The 10,954-nt window shown below is 47.4% G+C and overlaps 1 protein-coding gene across 4 annotated transcripts in view; it reads right to left on the bottom strand.

The window, feature by feature from the left end:
• Positions 1–1,338: 1,338 nt before the first annotated feature.
• Inpp5k (inositol polyphosphate-5-phosphatase K) overlaps positions 1,339–10,954 on the bottom strand; it is a 19,145-nt gene continuing 9,529 nt past the window's right edge. For 2 of the 4 annotated variants that reach the window (XM_031355122.1, XM_031355123.1), the window contains exons 8-12: positions 3,439–3,628; positions 2,326–2,463; positions 1,984–2,067; positions 1,747–1,851; positions 1,339–1,610 (exon numbers count right to left, since the gene is read on the bottom strand). In XM_031355122.1, coding sequence (XP_031210982.1) covers positions 1,551–1,610; positions 1,747–1,851; positions 1,984–2,067; positions 2,326–2,463; positions 3,439–3,628 — 577 coding nt within the window. In that variant the 3' untranslated portion in view covers positions 1,339–1,550. The remainder of the gene's footprint in view (positions 1,611–1,746; positions 1,852–1,983; positions 2,068–2,325; positions 2,464–3,438; positions 3,629–10,954) is intronic. The other 2 variants (XM_031355120.1, XM_031355121.1) reach the window with 2 other exon arrangements.

The raw sequence follows: 10,954 nt of genomic DNA, 5'->3' as shown, positions 1-10,954 counted from the left end.
CCCTTCCCAGTTCAGGAGGGATCCTGCACCAGTTCTTCTTGCTGTTCCACCAGCAAGAAACACCAGCTTAGAAACACCAGCACAGTGGTGTTTCTAAGTGTGGGAAGGGTAGAAGAAGTGAGATTGTGGAGAAGTACTAGGGCCCCTGGCCCCTAGAGCCAGCCCCAGGGCTTCATGAATCAGAACAGCAATGCTGGTAGTGTTTTGGAAGGGTTTTGGGTCTTAGCAATAGCTAAGTGACTTGTCAACAGGTATCATTTGCATTTTCTAGATTACTGAGACCCCTGTGGGTAAAGTAGGGTAGGATGAATCACGGATGCAAGTCCAGTCTCTAGGCCCCATTCCTGTAGTCTGGTCCTTTTGTCCATCAAAGGAGTCACACACGAACATAAAAGCCGTATTTATAATTATCCTCCAATATAACAACACACAGAGAACAGACAGCCACAGCTCACTAGAAGCCTGGGGGGTTATTAACACCCGGTGGCTCCCAGGATAGAATACAGAACCTGGAGCAACTAGAGTGACTCTTAGGTCACAGGATGGATGTGAGAATTATAGGGCAAGACTCCCTGAGGTGTCTTCTCCTGAGAGAAGAGGCGCTGAGTCACTGTTGGCAGAAGGCAATTCAGGCATAGGGACAAGGCTATATCCACATGGCACCTGGAGCATGCTGAGGCTTCTTCTTGCCTCTAGCTCCTTCAAACTGTCTTGAACCCGGCTCCTCTTCTGCTTCCCATTTCTAGGGCCCAGCAGGGCCCAGAGGGGGAGCAGTGCTTTGCCAATGAAGATGAGCTTGATCTGAAGAGCATCCCAGAGGACAGTGGCTATGGCTCCTCCACCACCCGCCAACTCTCTGTAAAGGGCAGGTGGGGATATGCGGCTGCACTCACCTGAAGAAGCTAACCTTAGGCCCTACAACTTCCTGGTCAGATTCCACTCTCCAGAGCAGAGCTGGGCACTGCACTACTGTCATAGTGCTTCAGCTGAAAGCAGGGATCTCAGATTCTCTGCTCATCCCCGTGGGGACAAACCATGAGATGCCAAGACTTTTGGAACTCAGTGCTGTTCTTGCCACCCAACTTACAGGGCCTGTACAAATGTGAACATACCCCTCTCCCAGGCAGCCCAAGGCCCAGGACAGTGTGATAGGAATGCAGGCCTGTGCCAGATAGGGCATGTGCCTGGCACAACTGCTTGGATGTGAGAGGGAGTGTTTATGTGTGGATGAAAGGGAGAAAAAAAATAAATGGCATGCAAGCTAGTGGAAGCAAGCAAGTCTATATGCAGTGGACTGTCTCCAAGTCTTCACCATTGACACACTATGTTTCAATCACATCTCTGTAACAAAAACCTGTATTAAAGGGCCAGTTCATCTGGCCTGGAGAGGGCAGAGGAGTCTAGCTGGGCTCCCCTGGGAGGTAGGGAGCTGGAAGATACTCAGGGGCCTCCTCAGGGGCTGGGCCAGACCCAGCCCTGCTGGCAGTGCTGAGGCAGAGCTGGCTTCCAGCTCTAGCCTCCGCCCTGGATTCACTCACTCCCATCTGGGCTCAGATCTGTGGTTCAGGCTCAAACAGTGCATCCTCTCTCAAAAAGGCGCGATATGGGATCTGCAGGGGTAAAACACATAGCAGAGGGGTGAAGCCTTATCCACTTTCCTAGTGTCCCACCCACCACCCAACAGCACAGCGTGCCTCTCAGATCCTTCAAAGTAACCTTCCCCTTTTCCCAACAGCAACCCCTTACCTTGAAAGGTTGACTTATCCCCACTACAGAGTGCAGGTTGTTGCTATAGTAACAGAGAAGAAACTGGTCTTCAGTGTCAGGGATAGCACTGATGTTGATATACACCTGGGGCAACAGGAATGGGGTCAGTTCTAGGCCCTGGGCCCTTCCCAGTACAGTGGTAAGTTAATTATACAAACACTTTCTTCCTTCCATAAGACAAGAATGCTTAGGCAATTCTGCATGTCGGAGATGTACCTGGTTTGGGTTGTTACCACAGGAAACTTGGTTGTCGCCGACCCAGGCATAGGATACATAGTCATTAGTGTGGCGCATCCCCACCTGTGAGTGGGGATCAGGCAGGCAGTCAGAGGTTGAAAGAGGGTATGAGAGCTACAGAAAAATCCTAAGGAGAAGATGGTCTTACTGCCAGGGCCAGTCTTAACACTAAGTTTTCTCTTTCCTGACAGGCCCTAAGTTGGACAGGGTTCCTAGGGTGAGCAAGGGTAAGCTCTTCAGTTGTCTCTGGCCAGCTCCTGTGAGCCCCACTGATGGACAAGCTAGGGGATAATGGACTCCCTGCCTTGCCTGCTGTATCACCTTGTATAGTCCGATCCAGTCCCAGGGGCTGCTGAGGAACTCTGGGGTGGAGGTGTAGCTGATCAGCATGTCGTTCTCCATGGTCCACAGGTGTTCGGGCATCATAGTGATCAGTGGGATAGACACCAGTGGGTTCAGCTGTACACAGGGGTGGGTAGAAGGCTGAAATCCTTAAGCCAACTGTTCCTTACTGTGTTCTGCTAGCATGGTAGGGGCAACAGGGACACCCAGAGCAGTGGACATAGAAATTTGCTAGGCTACTCTAGCTGGACAGTAGGAAAGGGAAGGCTTGCCCTGCCAGGGGAATGGGGTCTAGAACCAGGATAGTACAGAGCCCAGAACTGAGGGTGTGCATGGATATGGGAAAAGGGACCTGGTTTAAGAAAATAGGTCTGAGGGCTGTAGAGGTGGTTAAGAGCACTAGCTGCTCTTCCAGAGGTCCTGAGTTCAATTCCCAGCAACCACATAGTGGCTCCCAACCATCTGTAATGAGATCTGATGCCCTCTTCTGGTGTGTCTGAAGACAGTGACAGTGTGCTCACATATATAAAGTAAATAAATATGTCTTTGAGAAAGGAAGAAAGAAAAGAGGACTGACAGCCACTCTCTTCCGAGGTTTCTGCCTTAAAGGCCCAATCCAGTTTCATGGGGAAAGGCACTCCTGAGATTAGCTGGAGAACTGTGGAAGGGTCAGTGTGGGAGCTGAGAGGACAGGCCATTTAGTGTAGCCAAAAGTGCACTGTTATTAGGTGGCAAGCTATAAAAGATGGGCAGAGCTCCCTCTGCAACTCGATCTAGATACAATTAGGACAAATAAAAGGAAGTTCTACTTCACACAGCAGCTAATAAGGATGATGGAACTCATTAACCTCCAGGGAGAAAACCAAGAGGAAACAGAAGCCTATTCACAAAGGGCCTCAACACGTTTTTGACAGGAAGAGCCATCAACAGCTCCTCAGAAGCACTGGGATACCTGACCTGGGAGGAAAGAGAATCATGTTCTCCTACAGGTTTCCCCTGGAGACTGCCTGACTTTACAACCCAGCCAGGAGATGCTTGGTAGTGTGGCCAGCACAGCTATCCCTCTGCCAAGTTTTGAGAAGCCCGGTTCACCTCCAAGTTGAAGGTGCCAGTGACAGGCTTGTGGTCACTGATGCTGTATGCCATGTGGCTGATGTAGCTCTTCAGCGTCAGCAAGAAGCAGGAGGTTTGAGCACTGGAGGCCAAGGGGTTGGCCTGGGATGGCTGCCGCTTCAACCTCCACAGGATTCGGTCAGTCCACGCAGGCTTGCGTTTTTTCTCACTTAGGAGAGGGGAAAAAATGGGAAGAAAAGGAGTTGGCAGGAGAACAGGAATGTGCCTCCACATGTCTGCTTCAGGGTCTACCAGCACTCAAAGACTCATGTACACTGGCAAGTCAGAGTATTCAACAGAAGCAGCAGGAATCAACCACAGACCCTCTGCTCAGCCCACGGGTTTATGAATTAAGCTGGGATTTAGGAACATTCCATTCAAGGCACTTCTTAAAGAAAACAAAAAACAAAAACAAAAGAGCCTAGGTTGGGTTTTGAAGATGTAGAGACTCAGACTTGACTTTGGGAAATGCTTGCCACGGGCCTGTGGTTAGTAGGGTTACCACTCACCCTTTACAGGAGGGAGACTGAGCCTTGGAACGGGAGTAATTTCCCAAAGCCACAGAGCTACTAAGTGGTGCATCCAGAAGGCCAAGTGAGCAGCATGACCGCAGGGCATGTGCTCCTAACCACCACACTAACCCTTAGACTCCAGCTTCCTCATCAGAAAAATGGAGATGAGAACAGTTGTTACCTCACAGGGCCGCTAAGACGACTAGACAAGTGGAACTGCCTCTGGATCTGGAACAGGCCTCTGCCTGAAACAAGCTGTCTGTAGAACTTGGTCAGTGTGGTTAGACAGGGTCGCCTGCAGTCCAGGCTGGCCTCAAACTCTCCATACACAGGAGGATGACTCTGAACTTCTTGTCTGCCTGCCTGCATCAGTGTCCAGGTGTGAGCTACCATGGCCAGTTAGTGTGGTGCTGGCAATCCTCCTGTCTCTGTAAATACCAGGCAAGCACTCTATCACCTGTGCTATATCCCAACTCTCTCTGTGATTTTTTGTTCTCGAAAGTCATTAGAAAGAGCTTGCCATGTAAGCAAGAGGGTGTGAATGAAAATCCTTGTAAAATTCAAAGCTAAGTAGGCACAGTGGTAAGGAACCCCCAGAACACTGGCCAGCCAGTATAACTGAACTGGTGAGCTCCAGGTGAGAAACTGAACCTGTTTCAAAAAGTGAGGTGAGAGCCAGGAGTGGCAGTGCACGCCTTTAATCCTAGTACTGAGGAAGTAGAGGCTAGCCTGGTCTACACAGTGAGTTCTAAGACAGCCAGGGCTATGTACAGAGACCTATTTCCACCCGATCCTTAAAAAAAGAAAGAAAGAAAGAAAGAAAGAAAGAAGGAAAGAAAGAAAGGAAGGAAGGAAGAAAAGGGATGAGAAGTAAAGGTGTTTGTCACCAAGCCTGACAACCTGAGTTCAACACCAAGAGGGCAAGAGTGAGAACCAATGTTCAGAAGCCGTTCTTTGATTACACATGTGCCTTTGCAAATGCATCCCCCCACACCCCACACACCAAAAATGTAAAAAATGTTTAAATGTTCTTTTTTTAAAGGAAAAACAATTGAAGACACCAGACACTAATATCTGGCCTATACACAAATTCATATTCATTTATTCATATTTCTCCCCCACTCAAAAAGAAAAAAAAAAGGAGTCAGGCATGGTGGCTCATGCCTATAATCCCAGCACTCAGCTGGCTAAGGCAGGAGGATCACTTTGACTTTGAAGTCAACTTGGGCTACACAGAGTTCCAAACTAGTGTTGACTACAGAGTAAGCTCCCGTCTCAAGGAGGGAAGGAGCACTGGAGAGAGGGCTCAGCAGTGAAGAGCACTGGCTGCTCTTTCAGATAACCTGGGTTCAATTCCCAGCACCCACGGATGTTAACAACCATCTGTAATTCCAATTCCAGGGGATCAGATTCCCTCTTTTGATGTTCTTGGACAGCAGGTATGCATGTGGTACATAGATACAGGCAGGCAAAACAAAACACATAAAATAAAAAAAATAATAATAAATTAAAATTGTAAAAAGCTGGGATGGAGAGATAGCTCAGTGATTAAGAGTACTGACTGCTCTTCCAGAGGTCCTGAGTTCAATTCCCAGCAACCACATGGTAGCTCACAACCATCTGTAATGGAATCTGGGTTTTTTGTTTGTTTTATTTTTGTTTGTTTGTTTGTTTGAGACAGGGTTTCTCTGCGTAGCCCTGGCTGTCCTGGAACTCACTCTGTAGACCAGGCTGGCCTCAAACTCAGAAATCCACCTGCCTCTGCCTCCCAAGTGCTGGTATTAAAGGCATGTACCACAACTGCCCAGCTCTGTAATGGAATCTGATGCCCTCTTCTGGTGTGTCTGAAGAGAGAGCAATGGTGTACTCATGTACATAAAAAAAAAAATTGTAAAAAGCTGTAGAGTGATGGAAGATGTCATTGATGCTGGCCCTCTGTTATCCACAGACACATGTATAGGGGATGGGCAAGTATGTCTACATACATGTACATGTACATGTACACAGATGCATACACATGCACAAACCCCAACAAAAAAAGTAAGCAACAACAGAAAAATAAACCCAAAATAGAAAAAAAAAATGCTTTCCAGTTAGGCACGGTGGTGCACATCTTTAATCTCAGCACTACCGAGGCAGAGGTAGGTGGATCTCTGTGAGTTCACAGCCAGTCTAGTCTAGAGAGCAAGTTCTAAGACAGCCAGAGCTACAAGGAGAAACCCTGTCTCAAACAAACAACTCAACAACAAAAAAACAACCAGCAAAAACCGTGTGAGTCTTCTATGTCCCAATCACTTTGACAGTTCCCATCCCCCACTTCTTCAGTCCTATTTTACTGAAGACTTCCTATGCACTGTTGGCATTTAGGCAGCAGCACGTCTTTCAACAAATGAGGATGATGCCACGGTAAACTCAGACTCTGGAGTCAGAGGCCAGCTGGAGGAAGGTTCTGGTCTGGTAATGCCAGAGCTGTGCCCTCAGGCAAGTGACTTCAGCTCTACAGCTCAGTCTATTGAACTCTCAGATGGGGTGGTAACTTTGCTTCACAGGGGCTGAGGTGGTAGGGAGCGGCCAAAAAGTGGAAACTCTGGTGAAACTGCCTTCTGCTCGTCAGTCCCTAAGGTTGTTTCCACATGCTCACCTTTCTGGGGGGGTTGTTGTTTGTTCAGAGATAGGCTCTTACTATGTGGCCCATGTACAGCTAAGAACTCACTATGCAGACCAGGATGGCCTAGAACTCACATGGGTTCACCTGCCTCTGCCTCCCCAGTGTTGGCACTACTAGGAAACTGCCAGCTTCTGTGTCCTCATGAGCAGGAGATGCTCAGCAAGGCTTACAATGCGATGAGAGCCACACAAATGTCAGGTCAGTGTCCGTCTCCTTCGTCCTCAGTACTTCTCAGCCAGTTCTTCTCCCTATTTTTTCCTTAGCATCTGTATTGTTCATCTTTTCCAGCATGGCTTACCATATGTCAAGTAAGAAAGATTTACTAGCAGGGTCCACAGGGCAGGCATGGTAGTGCGCCTTTAATCCAAACTGCAGAGGCAGGTGGACCTCTGTGAGTTCAAAGCCAGACTGGTCTACATAGCAAGTTCCAGGCCAGCAGGAGCTGTAAAGTGAGACTCTTATCTCAAAACACAACAAAAAACAAAAACCAAGCAGACCAAAGAGAGTTGAGGAAATTCTTTTTGCAGCGCCAGATGGAACCCAGGGTATTGGGAGGTGACCATCACTGAGCTCTAACTCCAGTTCCTTGACTTGGTTGTTTGGCAAACAAGACAGAAACAAAATGCAAATTAAATATGTTCAAATAAGTATTATTGTATCTATTCTTCAAGTTCTACATTTCTTGAAATTTAAAAGTGAATCTTTAGTGTGCTATACGCTGTGACACCTGACTTATCGACTACTCCAATCTTTCCAATGGTGCTGTCTTTCATCTTTTAAAAAAGATTTATTCATTTTTATTTTATGTATATGGGTGTTGCCTGCATGTAAGTTTATGTACCAAGTGCACACAGTGCCCATAGAAGCCAAAGGTGTCAGATCCTCTGGAACTAGAGTGATAGACGGTTATGAGCTGCTGTGTGGGAACTGAACCTGGGTCCCCTGCAGATGTAAAAAGTGCTGTAATCCTCTGAGCAGTCTCTCTAGCCCCATGGTCCTGTCTTACAAGTCCCATTTTTCTAAAGCTGAGACAGGTTACTCCATTCTGGTGGAAGCTGGGTGTTGGCTCATGGCTAATGCTTGTACAGAATCCACATGCCTTCCCTATGGCTTCCCTCTGCCCCTCACCTCTGTGAACCTGCTAGCTCCCTTCAGAGCAGCCAGAGCTGCCTACAGTATACATCAACCTCGGGAAGGCTAGCTGGATGAATGGTTTCAATGTAACTGTTTCTCAAATGAATGAACACGCCTTCACTTTCAGAAAACTAAAGCCAAAAACTGCAAGATTCTCTAGATTCTAAAACAAACAAAAACCAAACCAACCAACCAGCCAACCAAACGCCTACACAGAGCCAATCTACTGACCTCAGAGGAGCTGAGGTACAGGATACTCTGTGCTCAGTGTCTGTGTATCAGAGTCCTTCTCACTTCAGCTCCCTATGGCCAGCTTTTAAGTGCCTCATTGAACTCTGGAGCATGGTTAACTAGTCAGGCACTTAATGCGTCCATGACACAAGTCTTGACTGGCTTTGATCATAATATGCTCTGCTCAATCTGCCCAGTCTGCTTCCATAATGGCTACTGTAACAACAGCTGGTGCAATCCCTGACTCTAACAGGATTTCCCACCCTGCCCTCAGCTTCTCCACCCTCCCCTGTAATGGAGCTGACTTTGGTTCTCATTACATCTTGGCTTGGGGACACTGCATGGCTAATGAAAACTGCATTCTGAGCTCTGCACACAAGTCATCCATAGTCACTTTGTATAGCTAGACACAAATCACCTATAGTCACTTAGGTCAGCTCACAAGCTAGGGTCTTATCCCACCCCGACCCCCCAGTGCTTCTCATCAGTGCTGCTGAAGGACTAGAGAGCCTGCCCTTCCTGTCTACCAACATGGCTGCCTCCTTCAGTGTACTCTCCTGAGGTGTATAGCTGAGGCAGAAGACTTGCCTAGTACATGCAGGACTCTGAGTTCAACCCCCCCAAAAAAACCAACAAACCAACAAACCAACAAAACTCCCCTCCACAAGTCTAACTGACACCTCCCTCCTGTCTCTGGCTGCCAGCTTCCTCTGGCATTTCATTGAGTTCTGGAAAGGTACCAACTAACTCCCTGCCATTGGCGGGTAGCTTTGCTAGTTTGGCTCAAATATTGTTCTCAGACTCCCAATTAAAACACAGGCTAAACACTGTACTTATACCTGGGATGAACATAAATTAGATCCAGGTTCCGTGCTCTGGGTATTAAGAGACAAACAGTGGCTCGCTACAGGTTTATTTTATTTTGCAGCATTAGGTATCAAACCTAGTACCTTACATGTAACAGTTCTACTAATGAACTACATAGATCTCCTAGTTTTTGAGACAGGCAGCAAGCCAGGTAGTAAGAAGCTGTGTGATTCAGAAGAATGTTAACCGCAGCCTGCTAACTACAGAGATGTTTTCAGTGGTTCTGGAGCCCAAACACAGAGGGATGTCTAGGCAGGAATAGTGGACACTGTGATTGAAACACTCCTGATTAGGGCCAGAGTGTAGATCCTTAGCACTCATTTTATTTTCCTTTTTTTTTTTTAATTTAAAATTTTTTTTTTTCTAGACAGGGTTTCTCTGTGTAGTCCAGCTGTCCTGGAATTCACTCTGTAGACCAGGCTGGCCTTGAACTCATAGATCCACCTGCCTCTGCCTCCCAAGTGCTGAGATTAAAGGCATGTGCTGCCACTGCCTGGCCTCAGCTCTCATTTTAAAGTAGGTACCTGTAACCCCAGGGGTGGGGATGTCTGTCAGAGACACCTACAAGTCACTGATCAACAAGACTATGACCACACAAATGGTGACTACCAGATTCAGTGAGAGACGCTGCCTTAAAAAAAAAGAAAGAGCTGGGCAGTGGTGGCCCATGCCTGTAGTCCCAGCACTTGGGAAGCAGAGGCAGGCAGATTTCTGAGTTCAAGACCAGCCTTGTCTACAGAGTGAGTTCCAGGACAGCCAGGACTACACAGAGAAACCCTGTTTTGGAAATAAAACAAAACAAAACAGGATAGAGAGCAATGAAAAGAGACACTGACCTTTATACATATGTACATGCTCACACAAACACACCAAAAAATACAAGTAAAATATAATCCCAGCCACCTGAGAGGCAGAAGCATAAGAATCATGTCTTCTAGACCTGCCTGGGCTACATAACAGGATTTCTCTGTGTAGCCCTTGGAACTCAATCTGTAGATGAGGCTGGTCTTGAACTCAGAGATTCATCTGCTTCTGCCTCCTGAGTGCTGGGATTAAAGGCATAGGATACCACTGCCTGGCTACTCCTCCTTTTAAACACAAAGTTAGTAACAGTACTGTCTGCCTATTGAATATATGTGCAGAATTCAATGGTGCAAACCTTTTTGCACAATGCCTGGCACATGGTAAGAGTTCAATGTCAGTCACAATGAGCTAGTATATAACAATAAAGGTCTCCATCCTCCTTAGTGGTGTTTTATTTTGTTTTTTGTCTTGATCCTCTCCTTTTGCTCCTGCTGGGAAGACTGGCTATAAATTATTTGTGTGTGAGTGGAGGGGGTGAGGGCTCTGCTGAAGCAACCCAGGGCTTTATACATGCTAGACAGGCATTATCCCACAGAGCTGCAGACCTAGCGCTATGCTTAGATGAAGTGCTATACATAGGTGAAAAGCATGACCATGTCCAGAGACACATATCTGAGCCCAGCATCTCATAGCTAAGCTCCCTGGGGGCCTGTACTTACTACCTATGAGCCTATCTACCCTGTCAGACTTTGCCAACTCCAGCCCAGATCTAGCTGCTTGCCAGGACTTAGAGTCTACTGGTAGTCTCTATCCTGTGCCCAGAGGGAATTGCACCCTACTTGCTAAGGATTGCTAAGGGCCTTGCATGTGCTAGCAACCACTTTACCACCAATTACACCTTCAGTGCACACTGAGGTCGTAGGGTGCAGGCCTCTGAGGCTCCAGACAGTTACTGAGGCTTCCTAGGTTCCATGTTACTGCTCAAGTTCAGAGAATGGCTGTAGAGAGCAGCAGCAGCCAGCCAGAGCTTGTCCTCTTCCCTATTTTCCAGCCTACTCAGTTGCCAGCCTGTTCTCTGTCTTCAGACTGCATTGCCTTTTCTTGTGTAGACTGCCCAGCAATAGCCCCATCCCTGTCTTGCTCCACATTCCTGAAATGGTGTACTCTCTCCCTATTTCATTAGTAAGGACATTTAGGCTTTGTCCAATCATTTCCATACATGAAGCTCATAGCTACAGTTTGGCCTGGCCTACTGCAGAGATACCTATTTCCCCTCTCT

This window comes from Mastomys coucha, unplaced genomic scaffold (assembly GCF_008632895.1).
Source record: "Mastomys coucha isolate ucsf_1 unplaced genomic scaffold, UCSF_Mcou_1 pScaffold5, whole genome shotgun sequence".
Lineage (NCBI taxonomy): Eukaryota > Metazoa > Chordata > Mammalia > Rodentia > Muridae > Mastomys > Mastomys coucha.
The sequence above is the reverse complement of the archived record's forward strand: the minus strand, read 5'-3'. Positions and strand labels throughout refer to the sequence as shown.